This window comes from Danio rerio, chromosome 3 (genome assembly GCF_049306965.1).
Source record: "Danio rerio strain Tuebingen ecotype United States chromosome 3, GRCz12tu, whole genome shotgun sequence".
Lineage (NCBI taxonomy): Eukaryota > Metazoa > Chordata > Actinopteri > Cypriniformes > Danionidae > Danio > Danio rerio.
The window spans coordinates 24347094-24371157 of record NC_133178.1 but is presented as its reverse complement, the minus strand read 5'-3'; the positions used below and the strand labels follow the sequence as shown (position 1 = coordinate 24371157).

The 24064-nt window shown below is 36.1% G+C and overlaps 1 protein-coding gene and 1 long non-coding RNA gene across 15 annotated transcripts in view; one reads left to right on the top strand and one right to left on the bottom strand.

Annotated features, from left to right (window-relative positions):
- usp43b (ubiquitin specific peptidase 43b) overlaps positions 1–24064 on the top strand; it is a 154603-nt gene that overhangs the window by 75235 nt on the left and 55304 nt on the right. For all 14 annotated transcript variants that reach the window (XM_073944499.1, XM_073944504.1, XM_073944498.1 and 11 more), the window contains one exon: positions 13159–13268. In XM_073944499.1, coding sequence (XP_073800600.1) covers positions 13159–13268 — 110 coding nt within the window. The remainder of the gene's footprint in view (positions 1–13158; positions 13269–24064) is intronic.
- Positions 1720–22626, bottom strand: LOC141381202 (uncharacterized). Its single transcript, XR_012400995.1, has 2 exons — positions 22513–22626; positions 1720–2364 (listed from the first exon to the last, which is right to left on the bottom strand). It is a non-coding gene; the product is annotated as an uncharacterized lncRNA (long non-coding RNA).

Genomic DNA, 24064 nt, shown 5'->3' with positions numbered 1-24064 from the left:
TAGCCAGACCTTGATCATGTTAGTTTGTGAGACTACGGGGCTGTGAGTTTTTATTTTTTCAGTCTTTATATAGATATAACACAAGGTCGTGGCACCTGCAGATGTTTTATGTGGACTCAACCAGTAATGCAGATGAGTCAGGGTAAAGGAAGCTCCTGCAGGACTTCTGCTGTGAGGAAAACCACCTGCTGTGGAACATCTGCACGACAAAGGGCTCGGTGCTGGATGTCAGGGAGTTTCTGAAACTACCCAGGGAGATTAAAGTAATGCAGTCCAAACCTTAGCAGCACACTAGGCTGTCCAGAGAAAAGTCAGAGATGAATTGTCCTGCCTGAGGTATTCAGCTTCACATCACACAGCTGATGTGCTGATCTGCTTGAGGCTCAGGCGGTTTTCTGTCAGTCGGGAGAGCAACACCAGCTTAAAAGAATCCATTACTGATAACTGCACGCATGCACGCGCGCACACACACACACACACACACACACACACACACACACACACACACACACACACACACACACACAAATGTTTATATAAAACAGATCTTTTTCTGATCATATAAGCTTTGCAATGACAAACATAACAACAACATATAAATAAAATATAATATAATAACATATAAATAAACAATATAATAGTTTTATATTTAAAATTTGATAATTTTTAAAATGTGTAATATGATAATAATTTAAAGTTCTGAAAATTCTTTAAAAACATATATACATACATGCATATACAACAGTTGAGATATTCAAGTAATATCAGCACTCGTACAACCTCTTCACCCTTGTGATTTACTCCCCCCACACAAGTAGCAAGCAGAAGACTACAGCTTAACAAATATTGGATTCTTTGGACAACACAATGAACTTTTGAGGCTTTATATTCAAGAATGTAGTTGTTCAGATTGCAGCTATGCAGTTTGTTTATAAGGACAGTTCCTATTTTGAATATTCATAATTTCTGAGATTCAGCGCGTTGGCAGCTGGCACTCCGCCACAAGAAAGCAACAGAGAGCGCATAATAAAACAGCAAATTTTTAGCGTATTTTCAAACTACAGCTGAACAAATTACAAAACAGGTAAGCGACATTTTAAGTTGGTCTGTCTCTTTTGTATTTTGTAGTGCTGTATTTATATCAAAGTAATCTGTTAGTGTTTGCTTTGCTCTGGCTTTTTTTAGAGTTAATAATTGTGTTATCTTAATTGCAACAGAGAAATACTGGGAAATCTCTGTAGACTGATGGCATTTCATGCCGTTCATCCTTATAATCTTAAAATCTTAGCAAGATCACCTGTTGTCATTATTTTAGACATTACACAAGAGAATCATTCAAATACTAGTTCTAAAGTGACGTTTGTTAAGTAGCAGTTTTTACTGTTCTCACGTCAGCTGCAGATGTGAATGAATGGCGGAAGAAAGCAGTTCCTCTGCAAAAGGGTTTTTGATTTGTTTGTGTTTGATTTTCTTTTTATGTACACTATTACGCCGTCAAACTCTCGTAGCAGTGCCATATGGCTATTTCGCACTGGTGGGACACTAATTCACTCGGCCGACGACCTTGAGCCAACGCACGCCTCCCATCAATGCCGATATACAATACAACCATATCGCACTGCTACTCATGTGACATAGCTCATATATTATATAGACAGGCGTATAACAAAAAAAAAAAAAAACAATAACTTATAGTAGGTAAGAACAGAAGTCCAGATACTGGTTATGAATAACATACATTTATTAATTATAATTTGTAGAAATTATTTTATTTATTACTTATGTACAATTACTAATCAAATATATTTATGAAGAAAGTTTATTAACTTGTTTTATTTTCTGATATTTTACTGCATCAAGCTTAACTAATGAAAGAAATTTAATTTGCAAGTAGCTCAAATGAAATGTTAAGTAACGAATAAAAAATATTGAATATAACCAATTTGCCCAATTCAAAAAAGCTTTGAGTTCCCAGTAGGATTGTAATACTCAGATTTGCGTGGAATAAATGAAAAGTGCCATTACTAGCTTCCTCTTCCCTTATATTACAGTTTATTTCCCTTTTCACAGGTGCCTTGCAGAGGTAAATATGCTTCATGAAGTGCCCTTCATTATTATTCATTTCACATTCCCTCAGTTCTCACTGTCGATGTCTGAAAGGAAATAAACGCTGCTCTGCATCCAGTTCTGAAAGCTTGCCAAGAGCTCTTCTCCACGGAGGACTAGCTTTTCTTTCCCTGCTCTCTTTATCTCCGTCTCTCTCTGTGTCTCTTTGTGTATTTGCCCACTGGCATCTCCATAGAAACCAGCACAAGGTATGAAACCAGAGTCTCGCAGCATTGCTGGATGAATTGTTGGCCACCTCTAGGGAAAGACACAGAGACACAATCTTTATTTATTTATTTGTATTTTTTTTTTTTTTTGCATACATCCTTATTGGACTCTTTCTATTTTTAGCCCCTGCTTAGCGGAGCTTCACTTCCTCTTCCTAAACAGATGGGGAGATTGTCTGTTTGCACAATGTTATTGATCCGTCAGACTAATGAGATCTAAACACCTAAAATATTCATTTGGAGCATTTCATCTGAAAACAAAGCAAACAAACACACAGGCAGGACAGGAATGCTCTAATATTCAGGGCTCGTTCGCACAAATTAGGATTTTAAAGATCACTTGGTTGTAAAAAGTTTTCTGAACTAAGACTTAATTTTGTTGGAGCCTGATTACAAAATCAAAATGCAATCAAATGCACTGGTTTAATTTAAAACCTTAACTGCAGAAAACAAGGACACATGTAGGTTTTTCCTCAAAGTCATTTACAAATTGCTATTCTGAAGTCTTATTTTTCACACTGAAAAAAAGTCTACTCGAACAACTTGTCCTCCATCTAGCACAAATGTTTATTGTAGGTCCAATATTAATTGGCGTAAAAATGAGCATTAATTGGCTGAAACTGATATGGCTGCCAATACTGTATATTTAATGTCACTAATACTGCTACAGTCTCTTGGTGTCTAAGATATAAATCAGTCCAGACTTTACTAACCCAGCAGACACACAACGTCATAAAATGTTAATATCAAGTTAGATTTAGGTCACCAGCGTCTAAAGACAAAGTTATGTTGACGGCAATAATGACGTTGCGATTTTGTTAAATTTAGGTTGTGTTGAAAAGTGACCAAAATCCAACGTCGAACCAACATCATAAATCAATGTAATGTTGACGTCAAATACTGACATTTGTTCTTCAGGTATGGCCACCAAAATTCATTGCCTGATAGACGTCATATTCATATTTGATTTACAGGCAGCCTGCCCAATCGTAACTATGATATCAAAGGCCAATTAAAACCAAAGTGCCTTTAAAGCAAGCCATATCACTCGGCGTCCACCTTTAAAAACACCTTTCGGGCAGTATGCTGTTTGAATGGTGGAATATCAAATTCTCCAAAATTGCTTGCCAAGATTACAATTACAAAACATATTAGGAACAACAATAAAATTAAACAATAGTTGTGTCTTTAGTTTCATTTCTAAATGTTTGAGTCACACAAAATCTGCTGAAATTCACATCTGGTCCCAGCCCCTCCCAATATTAAACGTCAGCCTTTGCGTACGTGTGGGCGCAGCCATTCAAATCTTTTTAGCTCGAGACTTTCGGTCTTATTAACTTCCATTAATTTTTTTGACGTTAAAAGCAGCTCATTATGCTGCTTGATGTTGCAAACTGATAATTTGTATTATAATATTCTGCTTCGTCTGTATTCTCATGAATACACTTGTTTGTAGAGCAAGTAGTTTGACCGTTTTTGCTGTTTATTATTCCTAGTCATTTCTCCTATAGGCGACTGAATTGAAAGTTCTAAAACAATCGTGAATGGGTACACTTCCACATTGAAGAATAAGGTGAATAGCAGTACATGATTGGCTCCTGTACTAGAAGGCGGGGATTCATTCACCAAATTGACCGTTTTCCAATTCAACACTATATGAGTGACACGTTTAGTGTATTCTATAGTCTTTGTTAAAACACAACATACAACTAACATGTGAAGCATCATTTGATGATAAAAAGAACTTTAATACTGTATGTCAATTTTCATAAAAAGCCACAACATTACAACTATGTTATCCAACATCACTGCTCAAGCCAAGGACTAGTTCTTTGCTAGAGGAAGGAGGTAGATATCTTCAGTTAAAATAGTGTTTAGATCTTGTAATTACACTTGACTGGTGCACATGAAAACACATTTGAATGAGTATAAACAGTGACTCTGTCCTGTCAGCATATCTTCACTGACACTATTCTTTCCGTCCTCCCCCTGCTTACATTCTGACTGAGCAACGCTAACATTAGCAAGGCAAACATCCACAGCTGCAGACACATCATTTAACAACTGTCTCTGACAGACTGACAGCACACAATTATTTTAATTAAACGCCCGCCATGTTTTACCACAGTATATTTACATAGTTAATGCTTAATTGCCTGAAAGGAAAAATGCAAACAAAATCATGCAGATTACATAGAGCAACTCATTAAGTATTCTGTTTGCTCCACAACTTTTATAAGAAAGGTTGAAGAAAGTTGTAGACTTGCATTTATAAATAACCAAAGGACAGTACCTTACCGTGCTTTTAACTTAGATTGAATATTTTTGTTATTTAATAATCCAATTGTACTGAAATTGATTAATCAAATGTAAAATAATAAAGTTTACTAAATAAACTAATCCTGCGATGTGACTATTGCAGATAAACGCATTGAGATGTTGATGCTCAAACAATATATTGTTCAGCCCCACTACAGCACTTTTTATGATAAGTTTATACAATTTGTTACAGCACATCTACTTTTAAATTTATCTTAACTCTTTTAAAGTGTAGTAATGATTCTCTTAAATAAATTCCAGAGTTTGATCATTTGTTGACTGATGCATTGCATTTACAGATTTTTTCAAGAGATTGCACAAGATGTACTCCATTGCTGCTCACTTGCTAATCCTCACAGAATAGCTCCCGCTACTATTTTTCAAGCTTTCTATTGTAAGATGAAAGTGATTATAGAGTCTCCTGTAGGCCATAAGCAGAGGTGCCATTGTTCATCCTTTCCATCTTTTAAAGAGGATATTTTTAGTTTGGAGCCCAGCAGGTAGTCTTTCTCTGAGGAGTGGGAGGTTCATTATTCATTAATGTTTCCGGTGTACGTGTGACCATTTGTGTGTCTCTGTTTAAGCTGTAAAAGGCTCTTTTTGCGTATCTGGGCCACACTGCGCCGTGGCCACTACAACAGATGCACTGAAACCATCCCTCCACAAGGTATACATCCATCTGTCTGATCAGGCCTGTGAATTATTCATCTTCATGCCATTACTGTGACAGCATGCATTGTCTGTCTATACTTTGCATGTACTTTCACAACATCTTCACAGAAAAGTGCCGTTTCCTTGACAAGCATGTCTGATCATCAACACTGAAGAAGTGCTTAGCATCTGGACATAAACTCCTCTGATAAAGTCTCATTTCATCTGATTTAGGAAGAGTAGAGAAAGTATTAATGACTACAAGAACAAATGAGGGAGTAAAAACTGCCTGCTTCACCTATTTGCTAATTTAAAACGTAATTTCTCCTATTCATTTTTAATGTCACAGTGCTTTAATTAAAAGGCGATCCGTGCAATCTTGCAGAAATGCACTTATTGCATATATGCTAATGATTTCAGAATAAATCTACATACTAGATTCATTTCAATCTCTTAGACCAAGTTTTGCTCCATTACCTACAGTAATCTAAAACTTTCAAAGAATAAAAAAATAAAAATAAATGTACGTCTTCTTTCATGAGACTGTCAAGTGCCAAAGACTTCATAAAGAGCTAAATAAATGTAGTATATATGACAAAACTTGAAAGGTTAAGGTTTTTTATTTAATATATCTTATATTAACTTTTAAAGGGCATTTTGTCACCATATTTGAATTGGTGTCCTAGTACAAATATCTTGGAATTTTAATTGATGATACACTTTTAGTTCTCACATTCAACAATTGGTGAAAAAAAAAAATATTTTGGAATTAAGAACTGCCTTTTTTATGCTAAAAAGAAGCTGGTTGACATTTATGTGGATATTATACTATGGTGATGTTATCTATATTCATGCTTTGTCTCAGAGTCTGTAAGGGCTGATGGAGGGAATTTGGCCAGGATACCGGGGTTACACCCCTACTCTTTATGGGAAGTGACATGAGATTTTTAATAACAACAGAGAGTCATGACCTCAGTTTAACGTCTCATCCGAAAGACGGCGCTTAATGATAGTATAGTGTTCCCTTCACTCTACTGGGGCAGCAGGTTGAGCACCCCCCTGCTGCCCTCACTAAGACCACTTCCAACAGCAACCTAGTTTTCCCATGTGGTCTCCCATCCAATACTGACCTGAGCTGCTTAACTTTAGTGAGTAATCGGTGTTGGGCTGCAGGTTGATGTGGCTTTGGCAATTCAATCAGCCATTAAAGACTTTGCATGATGCTCAAGAAGTGCATAAAGACAAAGTATGCCCATTACTCAACATTGTGTGTTGTATACTGGGGTAGGTTGGTCTGCTTTGTCCATTCCTAGGCTCAAGCATTGGCATATCTCTGTTTACAAATCTATATTGGGTTTACTCCTATCATATCTACATAATTACATTTGTTAAAAAAAACAAAAAAAAAAACTGTCCTTAGCTATGGCCTTCAGTCACAGGATATTTATTTACTGTCTGTTTCTGAAGTGCGGACTGAGATTGAAACACATGTTCATAGATGCTTTGTTTGTCAGTGTGATTGATGTTAACTGTGAATTGTTTTTTATTTGTTGTCTGTTAGCCCCCTGTGACATGTATACTACCTAATGTTGGTCAAGATGCACTTGTAAAAGAGATTTTTAATCTCAATGTGTATTTCCTGGTAAAATAAAGGTTGTTATAATAATAATAATTACAGAGTCGTTTTTTTTCCAAAAGCAAGCAACAATGGAAGCTCACACATTGTTAACACAGCAATTTCAATATTGAAGCAGATTAATGAATAACGCCTCAAGCTCTGCTACTGTCCTAAGCTCTCCAGAGTGTCAAATCATTAAGACGTTTATTATGCTTAAAATTAAAATGTAACAAAAGCAAAGAGAAGTTTTTATTAGTTATTATTTTATGTTTGAATTATGCCTCTGGCCAGATTTGACATATTTTTGTGATTTATATGTTCAACATCTAAATCCCTAAATAATAAAACCATTATTAAATTCAGCATAAGCAGTAGTTGCTGTTACATTCCCTATTGAGATCAATATATATGTGAAATGACTTTCTGAGGCAGGAAAACAGTACTGTGCAGGATTACATTTAGTCAGGCATTGATTGGCTCATTGAATAGTTGTGATTGGCTATTGGTTTATCTCATGTGATCGATAGGCTATCATGCCAGTAAATACATCATCACTAATAAAATGCTGCTGAAGAGGAAAGTTATTTGAATTTACATAAAAATAATAATTAATTCTATGGATGCATAACTCACTAGAATATTCCATTCAAAATAAATCCTGATTTTATAGGGGGTCAGGAGAAGTGACCCTCATTCTGGTTAGGAAGCAGTTAAAGATGAAGCTATCCTAAACACACTTAAAGGCTCCAGATGCCACACATCAAAGTGCTGTCGACCTGCCATTTTCAAACGCCACCTTTGGCACCGAGTGCATTTGGCTGTGTTTCAACCAGCCTGTGCCCTCCTACTCCAATTGGACCAGTTCACTCATCCACAACCACCTCTATTTAAAACAACGATCACATTGTGGGTCCACCAAACCCTTTGATGTTGGTCTCGTTCTTCCTGTAGCATGAACAATATATTGTACCGCAAGATCAAGATCAGCTATAGGCTTTTCATTTATCCTTTGCACCATATGATTATAGCAAGGCAAGACTCACAGTTGAACTTTAGAATCTAACATTCTTTTTTTTTTTTTAGGTAGACTCTGTTAAATAGATGATTAAAGGGTTGATTGTAGGGGAAAAAGTTGACAAATGTTGACATGTTGTGTTGAATAAATAAATAATAATGTATTGAATAAATTACATAAAAAAATTTGATGATGCTATTTTTTGGCTACAGTATATAGCGTTTGCAACAATATATATGGTAGCAAGAAATGACAGTAGTGAGGTACAATTACAGTAACAGAGACTGCATGTTCTGTATCACTAATACGTAATGTCATGCAAGCATTAACTTAAAAGAAATATGATTGAACTTAATTCAAAATGAATAGGCTCTATGCACAGCTAGAGTTTTAAAGCCAACAACAAACTAATGGGTGAAAGCTTAATGTGACTATTTTCAATTTCACAGGGTTGTTTTTACAGAATCGATGTTGTAATGTAATTACAATACATTCAGTTAAATAAACGTAAGCATTCATTTACTGTAGTTGTTCAAGCGTAAAACAAGACGAAAGACCGTTGTAACCACTAGCGCCGTCAGTAGCAACAGGCTAGTGCAGAAATTCCATAAAAAATACTGAAGTAAAATAAACTGTCATGTTTTAAAGACATGACGGTGGAAAAGGAATTTAATGCAGTGCTTCTTGTCTGATCTGAGACCCACTTCATGTTGTATATCTAACAGGCAGTCAAGAACGCTGATTTTTAAAGAAATCAGATCTTAAACATGACAGTTTTGTAATGGAAAGACAGTTCACCTAATAAATAAGGGACTAAGCCCAAGGAAAATGAATGTTGTAAAATTGTTTGTTGCAAAGCAACGTGAATTAAAGATAAAATAAAAGCATTATTTATTGGGTGGTATAGATTTGAGATGATTCTCACATGGTGTCTTGGACATCTGAAGTGCCCTATATTTTCACCATGCAAAAATATGTGGATGTACACACAGAATCCACTTATTAAAATGAATTAGTTGTATAATGCAGTATGTCACAGATGAAGAAGTCAAAAGCTTGTGATCATTTCATTGTCTGTCATCTCATTATATGAGGACACGAATACAAGAGCTTCATCATCAGAGCTGCTTTGACAGTTTCTTTACCAGGATGTTACAGTTTTATGTGTGAAAATAAACTTTACTGTCATATGAAACACTCACAGCCTCTGAAAATATTAGAAAATAAAATATTTAAATTGTTGCCAGATTTAACATGCTAGTAAATGAGAATGTGTCTGTAAATGCGGCCAACAGGTTCTCTCCAACAGCATGGTACACTATAAGTTATTATCAAGAGACACATTCTCTACTAAGGGTCTGGGAGCATTTATCTTCTGAGACCTTCACACTCATTAACCAGGCTGGGCCAAGAGAAGAATTTAGTCAAGTGATAAGCCCACTTGTTGAATAACAGCCTCAAGTCTTTTCCTCCTTTTTGCTGTACACAGATAACAATGGAATGTGTATGAGTACAGGAGGGCATTTCATGGGACTTACTAACACAGCATTTGGCTCTCAGGAGACATCATAGGGCAACAGAGGGGAGAAAACAAATCTGAGGTATCAGACATAAATCTGATCCTGCAAAACTCCCAATGTACTATTAATTCCTTGTTTGGGTAGTTGAGGAATAATTAAAATTCCATTAGAGATCCTCTGGAGTACATTCTGCAGTAAAATTATAATGATCTCTTATAAGTTATTAGAGGCTTGACGGTCTAATATTTCAAAACGGTTAAACTACACGTCTCATTTTTTCCATTCCAGTTCAACGTAAAAAGCAACAACAAATGTCAGAAAAGCAGTAAAGTGTTACAAAAGTGCATGTCAGACAATATTCATTCATTCATTTTCTTGTCGGCTTAGTCCCTTTATTAATCCGGGGTCGCCACAGCAGAATGAACCGCCAACTTATCCAGCAAGTTTTTACGCAGCAGACGCCCTTCCAGCCGCAACCCATCTCTGGGAAACATTTACACACACACACACATTACGGACAATTTAGCCTACCCAATTCACCTGTACCACATGCCTTTGGACTGTGGGGGAAACCGGAGCACCCGGAGGAAACCCACGCGAACGCATGAGAACATGCAAACTCCACACAGAAACGCCAACTGAGCCGAGGATCAAACCAGCGACCTTCTTGCTGTGAGGCGAACGTGCTACCCATTGCGCCACTGCATCGCATGTCAGACAATATATACAGGAAATTATAATTAGTAAGCAACAATGATTAAAAATCCTTACTTACTCAAGACTTACTTACTCAAGACTTAAATAGATGATTTAAGGTGCTGTATGCAAGTTTTTGACTCTTCTAAAGCACAAAAATACCATAATATGTTTCCAGATATTTAAAAAACATGCCACGTGAACATACTTGTTTATCTGAAAAACGGATAAATGTCTGGAATGTCTGTCTCAGTTTTGGTTCGTTTAATCTGCCAAATGCCAGTTTAGCCAATTATATTACAGCACTCCGGGTTGCCCTATTGGAAAACCACAAATTTCAATCATTCATTCAGGAAGGCTCTCAAAGCATGCGTGTGTGACTGAAATGTGACCTCCAGTGGACAGTAGCAGACTCCGAAAAGAGACGCAGATTCAGAGTTCCACATGAGGTTATTAATTAGCAAGTAATAAATAAATAAATATTACGAACAAAAAACATTATGTGGGTAGGTTACATTGTAACCGCGTGTCTTAACAACACGCCACATGACAAAATTTGCAGTGATGAGCAATTAGTACCAGATAAAACATGTCAGAAATTTAAATACAGCCTTTCAGAAGTAGAATATGCACTCACTCACGAAAAGACGCCATCTAAGAGAATCACAGATGAGTCGCTGACGCCTGTAAGATGTTTGGCTTGCTAAATATCTGGACCTATCGACAATTCAAATCATGCCATGTGAAATGTGTTCTGATTGAAAATGACATCCGCGATCACGTACAGCCAATGAGAGAGCAGCCTTCATGGGTATTTTCCAGCGGCAGGAAGTTAAAAACACTCATTTTCAGTTTATTTAGACCCAAGAAATGAGGGGAAAAAAATATTAATTTTGGCAGGAGCACCTGTGTCTGTTTGACGTGTCATCTGAGCAATACCACAACCGGGTTGAAAAATAAAAAAAAGTTGAGGAGAAATTGCTGATTCTCTTCTAGGGCAGGTGCGCAAAATAAGTACATTTTCTATTGCACTAAAGGCTTTAAATGTAGTTAATAACGAAATATAGAATACTTGACCTCCTATTGTTTCCATGTCACTTCTTGCGTGTGTTTGATTGTGAGACGTAGGTTGGGCAAAGTTGTCGGCGATTATTCCTATTGTAAAGTCATGCAGTGTGAATTCCTTGTCGTCAAACCATTCTACAGTGTAAACACAGCACAGGCGGAATGCTATCCCAGATAGTCATGCATTGTGAAAACATCTATGACATGAATACTTTGAAAAGGATGCAGTCTGAACTCGGCATTACATAATAATTAGGCCATTGAAGATGATTTAATTTACTAGAATGAATTAGGTAATTTAGAATGAACCAAATTATTAAACTAAATTATAATTAATCAGACCACTATTAAAACTCAAATAATCAATTCACTAAAGGGACTTGTATTTCATGAGAGACGACATTTTAAGAGAGTGTGTTTAATTGCAAAATGTACATCCAACAAATGTAAACTTAGTAGTTGATTTTATAGTTATTTCCCAACACTGCTCTGTTTTCAGCACAAAAAATGTACTAGACCCACAGGTTCTTTAAATGACATCAATGATGCTAATGAATCTCAAGCCTTTAGAAAGAGACAAGAGGATTTGTTTCTCTTTGTGTTCTGGAGTACCATTCGGCATAAAACGCAAGGCCCTAATTATGAGCTCAGGAGCATTAAGTAGACTAGTGAGGGGGAAAGAGAAAAACAAGCGGTGGTATTAAACACAAGAGTGGTTATTTAAAAGAAGGAGAAAAGAAGAGAGAAAAAGGCAGAACATTGTGTTGTAAAGTAACAACTCTTGTGTTGTAAAGTAAGTTTCGATTGTACACTAGTAAAAATGGAATTCTCATCAGGAGTTTGGCGTGTCTCTAGTTTTCACATGCAAAACATCTTTTCAAGCTTAAATTCCTAAGCTTTCATGTTGTCAGCGAGGGGGCAGACATGACTCAGCTGATGGCGAGGAATCGTGGGGAGTGTCTTTCTCAAACATTTTGCCTTGCCAGAAACCTTTAAAAATACCCAACCAGCTGAATCGAACTGCAAAACTTTGATAAGGACAACATGCTCCCACGTTTTACTTAAGCTCCTCGTAGAATGCTGACTTGTGTGATTTGCTTTTAGGGTAGTGTTAAAAGATTTTTGGCAAGTTTAAGAGAGAACTGACTTGTTATATTAGATAAATTATACATGTAAATTGGCTGGCCACTTTTTTAGGTACAAATGTTTAAATGCCAATCGATCTATTTAGCCAATTACATGGTAAAGTTTAGATAGGATACATGGCCAGCCGGAAGTGCAATATGCACATCAACATAGCAGAACTTTTTTATGACACTAGCAATGGTTAATAATTTTACAGTACTGCAAAAGTTAGGTTTAGGGTTGGGGTGTTAAACAATTAAATAATGCTTCAGTAAATTTAACACTGAATGGATTGTTGTCAGAATAGTTTCAAGCTATTTATTAATAATGCATCCAGGTTGTTATTTGATTCTGGTTAAAAATCCTCAGATCTCAGAAATAATAGCTAATCATATTATAAACAGATGACAGAAAGCATGTCGAATTGTTAAGTAGTATAGGTCTCTGGGGTCATCACTTTTTTTTGTTTTATGACGAAACATTTACACCAGTTTTACTTTATACACCTGCTTTATTCTCTGATATAATATATTTTGGTAAGCTGTTAGAAAAAAAGTATCTACATTCTTTATTATGTTTTTGACCTTGAGAAGTGTGCACCAAGCCTCCCTGTGGTTTTTATCCTCCCATCTTTCTTATCAAGTTTACGACTGAAAGTCTAAAACTTCAAACCAAACTTTAAAGATGAGAGCACAATATTGGCTCTCAGTGTGTGGCAGAAACCAGGTCGATATCCACACCAGAACTCCTGCAACGACGAGGCCGCCTTAACCACACTATCTGAATGTCTATATGACCTTTTTGTTTTTGTTGCAGGGTCAAGAAGGAGGTGATGAAAAGCCTGGCTCTGATACCCTGAGCCCTCCTCAGACGCAGCCTGGTGTACGTCACAGCTTTGTACAAGAACACTTCCAGGCACAATACAAGTAAGTGGGCTTTGAACTCTATACACTTTATTTAGGGTTAGGGAGATTTTCAAGCTTTTAGAAGAAGTCTCTTGTGTCTGCTAAGGCAGCATTCACTTGACTGAAATAATTTCTGTTTTAATATAGTTGATTTATTCCTTTGATGGCAAACTGAGTGCATAACATGATTTTTCAGACTTAAGTTAATTATGATCATTACTTTATTACAACTTGACCTTCTTTAACATTTTAAGGGTTGTTTAAACCATGAAACTAAACATAATGTAACAATACTGCACAATTAAGTAGCACAAATTGGGCTTTTCTTTAAATTGCAGGCTGATATCCCTATTTTTCATAATTGTGTCTTTTAAATGCAAGTTTACATCATATCCCACTAGACAAAAAAAGTCACAATTTCAAGGAGGTGTTTTGGCAAGAGTGGACTCAAATGTACGGAAAGCAGTATTTATTGTCAAGACTGGGGAAAACCTATAAAAGTAGGGCAGGGCACACAGCAGGCAAACAGGCATGTGGATATTAGAGAAGATCCAGATCCAATGGCTGTAGTGTGGACCATGCAGATAAATAAGCAATCTAAAGACTGCCACTAGGAAGATGGCTATTGAAGCAGGATACTTGGGACTCACTTATGTACTAGTTCCGTGCAACGTATTTAATATATTGCATCACTAATCAGTCATGAACAGTGCTTGACATTCACTTTTTCGATTATCAACCTCTGTGGCTAGTAGATTTCCAAGGTTACTAGCCACTCGCCATTTTCACTAGCCACAATTTTGTTACCAAATTTATCTCTGACCACACCAAAAATAAATAAATAATTTTTTTTTGGCCACAAATGTTAAATCTGTAAAAACAAACAAACTATAGCTGTATACATGCACCTTTTAATTTAACAAAACTTTTCTTTAAAAAAATTATTGACATTTAAAAAAAGAGCTTTTGTCATTTACTAAAATGCACAGTTATCTGCCCCTGCTAAAGGTCCCAGATCACCAGTTAACCACACATGAATGGCGAGTTAATCTCATTTTAAAGCAATGTTATTGAAAAGGAGGTTAATTAAACCATATTAACAAAAATAACTGTAAGCTAAAGAAAGCAGGTAAAAAAAACAGTGTGTGTGAAAATAAAAGGAGGATCTTAGGTTTGTCAATAACCTGTTTAAAGAATGATTAAAGCGAAAGCAGCAACCGCTGCTGCTTACAAAAGGATATATATTTTTTTAAATCTTGAGCTCTTGAAAGCTGCAGGACTGTGGATGCACGATCATCGCTTTTTGTTCAGTCTATTTGAAAGAGAACCGTTGCATTTCCTCTAGGCACACTTGCTTTGGGCAAGTAAATGGGAGCGCATACGCTTTTTAACACTCAGGCGCATTACATCACCTGTGCGCGTGAGTGATCATCCTCTCATTCGGTATATTTACCTGCTATCTTTTGCTCATGCAAACACAATTCGTATTGTCAGTCATGCTGCTTCTCGTTTCCAAGATCACATTTGCAGGAATATTGGGCCATCCTCATTGTCGAATCATGCTTTTAAGAAAACTATAAACTTAAAAGCTTCATACATGATAGTTACTGAAGAGTTGTGTTGTTAACACCTACTCTTGAGTCTTTCAAGCTCTCAGACATAGAGTAGGTTAACTGCCTTAACCAGTAAGATATTTTACCAGCAACTAGAATTACTTATAAGACCATGCTGGCTGACAAATTTTTCCACTTAGTTTTGTTGGTGAACATAATGGTCATGATGGACCAACAGGCAGCATAAACATCTTCAGCTAGCATGGAAAGTCATGTTACATTGGTCTTTTTTTAGCATCAGTAGAGAAACTGATGAGAGAATGATGACTCATGACCAGTAACTTTCCAGATCTGGCAGCGCCAGCTCGCTGTGACCTGAGATGAATCAGTTTATGTTCACTCCTGGAACACGGTTCCTTCTTTTCCCCCGGTCCAGCCAATCATCTGTGTTAACGAATATTGATAAAGCCAACAGATTTGGGATGCAGCATATGTCCAACTGCTGCAAGCTGTTCTTAGACAGAAGATGCAAGCATCACCATCAAGCAACTCCGATCAGGCCAGATGGTTTGGTTGAACACGAGGGATCTCCATTTGAAGTCTCCATCAAAAAAGCAAAGTCTATGATTCAGTGCAACATTAAAGTTCTAAAATAAATACCTTCGGTCTCTTTCTGCTAAAGCAAAACTTACCATCAGATAGAATCGCATTATAGACAACTCAAACCTTTCTTGACCTTTTTAGGGTTGTGCTACACAAAAGATGAAGAGGAAATATATGTTTTTGGATGATGTGTGCAATACTTTAACTGAAATATGAATTAAAAAATATAGTATATTACAAATCACAATTAGGAAACAAATGTGTAATTTTGTTGGTCAAAAACATTCTACAAACTACATTGCAGTTTTGTTGCCCAAAAATGTGGTATTTCAGTCATTTAGGTGCCAAGAACAAAATGCTAATGTTGAAGGCATGTAATTTCTTAAATAAAAACAAAAAACAAAAAAAATGTTCGATATTACTTCTAAGTTTAGTTCTAATTGTTAATTTATATATATATATATATATATATATATATATATATATATATATATATATATATATATATATATATATATATATTAGGGCTTTCAAATGATTTAAATAATTAAGGCGATTAATCACACTTTTTTGTAATTAATTATGAAACGAAATTAAGCATGATAATCATAATTTATCACAAAATGCCGTATTAATACAGAAATAAAAACATAGCCATGTAAGTGCCATTTGAATTTCAAAACAATCCATGCCAAAAACAAACAAAAATGCTTTCCATGTTGGATTCTTTGTGGACTACAAACACACACGTACACACAAACACACAGACACACAGACAATGTACGCAGCGGTGAGCGAGAGGGATCCCTTCAGATTTATCAACAAGCACGAGTTCTGAACAAGTTCATCAAATTTGCTTAAACTAAGCGTTCTAAAGTATGGCTGTATTTCACAAGCAAAGATTTTGACACATCAATGTGAAGCAGACACTACAAAAGGGGGGAAACACGTCAATCTCAATGAAACATTTGAGGGCTCATGGACGCAGCTTAAAATAGGAGAAATGGGCTGTCTTTGACAGCTTGCGAATTCATCTGGCATTTTCATTCATATGGACACCAAATAAATATTTTTTTGATTTAGATAATACTGATTAAGAGTCAACCATGTAAAAAGCGATTTTTGATTACCTTAAAGGATCATGTGAGTCCCAAAATGGTTTTTCTTTCCGTTCGCCATGCGGTATCAAATTCCATTAAAAAGTCCTGAATGAAAATATGCTGAATGAGAGTGAACTGCTAAACTGCCGTTAAAATAATCTAAATATTAAAAAATGAAACACCTGAAATTGCATGAAATCTGGAGGAAATGCAGGATAGCCTGGTAATGCGACATTAATTGTTTTATACTGAAACTTTCCTTCTAAAAGGAAAGTTTTAGAATGTAAAAAACATTCTAAAATGTAGGCCTTATCCATATTTCTTTGCACGTTAAACACACGCAGGACCAGAGCAAGCTGAACTGGCACTCTAGGCAAACGGCAATCACAGTATCCAAAGGATTCGCTCACCACTCTTGTTGCCTCTATGGACACGCTGGCCCTGAACACACGTTATATACTTCACATTACATAAATATATATTTTACATATATTCATTTATTACATTTTTTTTTGGCTTAGTCCCTTTTTTTAATCTGGGGTCGCCACAGCGGAATGAACCACCAACTAATCCAGCCTATGTTTAATGCAGCGGATGCCCTTCCAGTTGCAACCCATTACTGGGAAACACCCATACACACTCATTCATACACATACACTACGGACAATTTAGCTTACCCAATTCACCTATAGTACATCTTTTTGGTAAATTTGTAAAAATTAGCTTAATCGATTTGTGTTGGGATAACATGAAGATTGAATACATGAATTGTGTGGAACCCATCATCTTTAACAGTGTAACTCTGTAAGGTTGCTCATACATAAATTATTACATTTTAAAATGTTGTCAATACATATTATATGCCTATTAAAAAAACTCCATAAAAATACATATAAAAACAAATCTCGCTGACCATACATTCCCTCTAAGTATTTCCAGCAGGTAAAATATTTTCGTGCAGTTTTTGCAGATGCGGTTCTGCCCAGTTCAATTCAATTCAATTCAGCTTTGTTTGTATAGCGCTTTTACAATGTAGATTGTGTCAAAGCAGCTTCACATAAATGGTCACAGTAACTGGAACAGTGTGGTTCAGGTTTTAGTGTTTAAGTTCAGTTCAGTTCAGTTTAGCTCAGTTCAGTGTGATTTAATCATTACTGAGAGTTCAAACACTGAAGAGCAAATTCATCGATGCGCAGCTCTACCAATCCTGAACCATGCGAGGCAGTGGCGACAGCGGAGAGGGAAAAAAAAACTTCACCTGATGGGAGTGAAGAAAAAAAACCTTGAGGGAACCAGACTCAGTTGGGCACGACCATTTTAATTTCTCCGCTGGCCAAAAGTCTTTTGCAGAACTTCTTTCGCCGTGGTTTAGGCTGGAAGATGGCCTCAATGAAGACTCGTCTGTCCCTGGAGCGTCGCTGGAATCAGACTCATGTTCTCCACTCCCCACGACCATCAGCGCAGCAGCAACTCAGTATATGGCCTGGTCCCGGATATGGAATCCTTGGGATCATCACGTCGCTGGTCTTGGGTCCAATCAGTGACTCCGCATAATCTGAGGACCTCGGGATGAGTATCCCCAGGTGAAAATAGAGAATAAAGAGAATAATTAGCGTAGCTGCTGTTCATAGTGTATATAAGCAAGATGTTGAAGCCAGTGTGGAACCCGCTAGGTGATGCATTGAGTGTATGCTTTACTAAACAGATAGGTCTTTAATCTAGTTTTGAACTGGGAGAGTGTGTCTGAGCCTCAGACGTTATCAGGAAGGCTATTCCAAAGTGTAGGAGCCATGAAAGAGAAGGCTCGACCTCATTTACTTGATTTTGCTATTCTAGGTACTACTAGAAGCCCTGAATTTTGAGATCTTAAAGAGCGAGTTGGTTTGTAGCGAGACAGAAGGTTGGTTAGATAAACAGGAGCTAGATTATTAAGAGCTTTATAGGCGAGAAGTAATATTTTAAATTCAATACGAAACTTAACAGGCAGCCAGTGTAAGGAGGATAAAATTGGGGTTATATGATCATATTTTCTAGACCTGGTCAGAACTCTGGCTGCTGCATTTTGAACTAATTGAAGTTTGTTAATAGAGGATGCTGGGCAGCCAGCAAATAGAGCATTACAGTAATCCAGTCTCGGAAGTCATAAAAGCATGGACTAGCTTTTCTGCATCTGAGATGGATAGCATATTTCTTAATTTAGCGATATTTCTCAGATGAAAGAAGGCAGTTTTTGTGACATGGGATATATGGTTTTTAAAAGTTAGATTGCTGTCTAATATGACACCCAGATCTTTTATAGTAGAGCTAAAACTAACTTTGTATCCCTCTAATTGTAAATTGAGTTGCGAGATCTGCTGTGTGCAAGATTTAGGCCCAATAAGTAATAATTCTGTTTTGTTGGAGTTTAAGAGAAGAAAATTGTTGGTCATCCAGTCTTTGATGTCTTTGATACACTCAGTTAGTTTAGAAAGTTCAGACGTCTCGTCAGGTTTAGTTGAAATATATAATTGAGTATCATCTGCATAGCAGTGAAAGCTGATCCCATGTCTTCTAATAATGTCTCCCAGAGGTAGCATGTAAATTGTAAACAGTAAAGGGCCTAAAACTGATCCTTGAGGCACCCCATACTTTACTGGGCTGACTTATGAAGGCTGTCCATTAATATTCACAAACTGGTAGCGGTCGGTTAAATATGACTTAAACCATTGTAGAGCCTGTCCCTGGACACCTGTAGACTTTAAGCGATTTATGAGGATATTGTGGTCAATGGTATCAAATGCCGCACTAAGATCGAGTAAAACTGATAGCGAGACGCACCCTCGGTCAGCAGCTAAGAGTAAATCGTTACTCTTACCAGTGACTTCTCTGCTTTTCTCCAGTGATGGGCATCTGAACAGTTTTTGTCTCTCATCCTGCCTTCTAAAGCTGTTACCCGGGTTCTCACTGTCATTCTGAAACATCATCACATTACTTTATCTTTCTCTTTTGGCATCCACAACTCAAACTGAATTTTTCCCCACCCTCCATCTGCTGCTGGCTGGTTAATTTGTTCTTTTTACTTAAAATTTATGATGAATCACTGACACGGGTACAAAATTACTGTTTATCACCACCCAACAGCTGACAAAAAAACTTCTGAACAAACACCTGGCCTGCAGTCCACACATCAGCAAGCCTGAACACGTACATGCAAACATCTATGCTGATGGCTTAGCAAGGATATATAAAAACACTGATTAAATGTGTGACGCAGTCTGAACCTCTCGTTCATGAGAACTGTAATTAGTTTTGAAAATTACAGCATACTAGATATCTGCTCCTAAAGGAAATAAGTGTTCTTTTGCTGTACTTTTCAATTAATTTCATCATGATGTTTACCTTAAAAAATGTAACATGAAACAGCATCGAATCAAAAACCCAAGCTCTTCTTAGACAAGCAAATGCCAAAAATAATAATAATAATTATAGTCAGTTTGTTATGCTGTCAAACTACTTAGTTCACCCAAAAAATCTAAATGTTTTACTTTATTTACCCTCAAGCCATCCAAAACTTCTTTGGTCTTTGGTGATTTATAAGTCAATGGTAACTGGCTCTAAGAGAGTCATAAAATACAAAACAAAATGTTCCCTCATAAAACTATTAAGCACATGGTTTTTTAACATTGTTTTATTCTTTTTTCTTCAAATCAAACTATGTAATGTTATACATCGTAACAAATAATTTGTGACATGCCCACCTACAAAGAGTCAGTTTCCCGAAATTCAAACTATTACATAATATAATGGTAAAAATTAGCTGTATATCCAGTTAATATATATTTAATTATATTTTTAAATACAATATTTATGATAATTTTTTCATTTTTTCAAATATGTATACATTTTTTAAGTTTAAGCAACATGATACACAATCATCACTGCTTGGTTTGGTTCATGCCCAGTAGGCATAGGACGTCAACATAACGTCAAATTGACATTCCATTTTGGATACTTTCCAACGCCACCTAAAAACAACAAAAATCAACGTCTAATGATGTTACAGCTCAATGTTGTGTTGACGTGGACGTCCCTATGTAGGTGTCCAGAAGGCATCCGAAAAAGAAGCCCGAGCCACCTCAGCTGGCTTCTCTCAATGTGGAGGAGCAGCGGCTCTACTCTAAGCTCCTTCCTATCTATAATGGTGCACCCTGCCACCCTTCGAAGGGAACTCATTTTAGCCACTTGTATTCAAGAACTTGTCCTTTTGGTCATGACCTAAAACTCATGCCCATAAGTCAGAGTTGGACCGTTGACTGGTAAATCGAGAGCTTTTCCATTCAGCTCCGCTTTACCACAATCCGCCTGTCAATCTCACGTTCCATCCTTCCTTTCCTCGTGAACAAAACTCTACATTTTTTAAACTCTATCTGGGTTGAGGACTTTCCATCAACCTGCAGAAGGCAAACCACCTTTTTCCAGTGGAGCACCATGGCCTTGGATAGAAATGTTGGCTGTTTTAAAACCTTAATTTTTCCAAAGCTAGAATACCTTGAAAAAGGTTATCGTCCCATGCCTAACGTCAATATGACATGGTTTAAAATGTTGGCTGAATGCTCTATTTTGGTCATTTTTCAACACAAGCTAAAACCAACCAAATATCAACAACATTTCACATAATTGGACATTAAAATAACATTGTCTTTACACGCTGTTGACTTAATCTAACCCAATATTAACATCTTATGACGTTGAGTGTCTGCTAGGTAGCCTTAACTCTTTTCAACAATTACTTGTTTTCGCCATGGGGAAAGTTTATTGCTGAAAAAAATGGTCAGGCACTAATGTACCGTATGATCCAGGACAAGACATTTCTAATCACAAGGAAGTCCAGTTCCACATGTCTCTGTACAGTATGATCCCACAGTCACTTTCACCCTGAAGCTCAGAAGTATGCCTTGTAGAAGAACATTTTGAAAGTGCTTCAGTTGCAGCACAGAAGGAGAGAAGGTTTAAAAGCCACAGATTCATTGCGCCTTATAAAGCAACAGACCCTGTGTGGAATTTAAATGACTCTAACTAAAGTGGCCTTCATACTAATGCAGATCATGTCGGGCAAATGTAATGCACATCATCGTCCTCCAAATATTTAGCTAGCTCCTTCTGTTGTCTGGATAGCGAGTAAATATTGAGCATATGAGAGAGAAGAATAATTTCAGAAGGGTCTATTTGCACTAATAATGTGATGCTAGATTATCAATATGTTACAGTGTGACATGACATTATATGTAAAATCTGATAACAGAGCACAATGCACAATTGAATGCAATTCATTTTTAACATCCATACATTTTAATCTCAAATATCAAGTTATTTATTTATTTTATTTTACTTTTCATAAAACTGTTCAGATAACTGAAAGGATGTACCAGTTTATGGTCCAGATTGTGATACAAGATGTTGTCAAAACCATTCAAATTTTTCTTCATTTTAAAATATCACATACATAGAGCAAAATATAGGAAAACTGTAGAAATTACATGGTTTTCAATTGGTAAGTTCAATTTAATCCCCTTTAAATTCTACGAAATATAATAGTAAAGGTAAGACGACATGCCTGTTGAATGCTAATGTCTATATGACAAATTTTAGTTGTAAGAAGTGTATGTAATAGATGCAGATGTGATAGATAGATGTGCATATATCATACAAACATAGTATTTTTAAAATATGTGTATAGCCATTATAGTGTACAGTAGAATGAACAGTATCCATTTTAGTAGTATTTAACATGTATTCATTAATAAAAATGCTATTGAACAAATTGAGCTACAATATATGGAAGCTCAATAAAACTAAATGTTAGACAATAGTAATACCTGCAGTGAGGTCATGCAACAACATACCAAACATGGTGCACGTGTGATGCATAACTCCATTTTTCCACAACATCCTAAATGCTTCAAAGACAATCATAAGTCTTTCAAATCCCAAAAAATTAGCAAGCACAAGAGGATAAAAGTCAAAACTTACCACAAGGTAAACAAGTAAAATCATCGCAGGCCCGTGCATGAAATCCGGACAATATATAATCCAAATATAAAAAGAAAAAGCTAAGAAATAATCATGCTTAATGCAAACAACACCACACAAACAATGCTAATTATAGTCAGCAGGTGTGTTAGTTTTCTATAAGAGTGCGCCCCCTGCTGTGTAGGTAGAGTTGTTATTCTTTGTTCCTCAGCCAAAGGGATTCAGATGCGTTTCTGAATCTGTTAAACAGTCGATGCACATGGGAAACCTTTAATGTTTGTCTGCATGTGTTGATGGATGAATAATTTATTTCATGGCATTTTTTTGCTGGAAGTTTATTATCATAGGCCACATTGTATTATTTAAGTAGATTAGCATATTTTACATTTGTAATGGAGCTAACAGATATTTTTAGACATCTCTGTGTTTAAAGAAATGTGTTTTGAGCTTGTGTTAATATTTTTTTCCATGATAATTTCACATGTCTAGAACTGTTAATAAATTATTATTATTATTATTATAAAAATTATTTCAAAATATAATCTGATTCCTGGTTGAACGAGTCTTGTAATGTGAGTCAGATCTTTGCCGTGAATCAACAACATAGAGTGCAGTCAATATAGTCAAATTCCTCATTGATTGAATCCTATTCTCAGTCAAATTATTCTTTTTAGGTAATTAGAGTGACCAGTATATTCTGATTCTTCATTAAAATCTTCTTTTTACTTGGCATACAGTACAGTGCAGCCAGTGTAGTCTGATTACTACACTAATCTGCTTTGTAAAATACAGTCGCTTTGGTGCATTTCTCACAACACTATTTACATTTGCACAACAGTTAATGCTTTCCAAATAATTAGTTTTCTCAAAACAGTCAGGACTTTTCATCTTGATTACACTGACACTTGAATTAAATACTTACTTTTAGGGAAAGAGCTATTTTAGCAAGTGACATGCTTTTGCAGGTTATCAACTAGGTTTTGCAGTTTATTCTAATTATTTTGAGAAATGCGTTAGCTGTTGTGCAAATGTAAATAGTGTTGTGAGAAATGCATCAAAGCGACCGAGAAAAACTGTAAAGCTTTGCCAAGCAAAGAGCATAATTCAAAACCATTATTTAATTAAAGGTCTTGCAGGATTTATAGAAACATTTATAGAAAAATAAAACACTTTGATTATAATGATCCTTAAACATTTAAAAATGTAAAAATGTTTAAGGATCATTATTATCAAAGTGTTTTGTTTTGTTTTTGCTTTTTTCAAAGTGCTTTTACTATTTTAAGAAATATTTTTATCAACACAATAATATTGCATATTTTGGACTTCATCTCAAATGATACATTTTCATGCACAATGCTGCAAACACAAGGTTTGAAATTATAGTTACTAAGATTATGTAGGCTCTTACACCCACTATTTTACTCTCCACATACTCTTGGATCAGGTTCTCTTTTTCTGTGCGTGTGCAGCTTTATTCTATTGTTCGCATTCAGCTGTAAGGCCAGATAATGTGTATATTTTCTGAAGAAGTATGCGGGCGAGCTGCAGACAT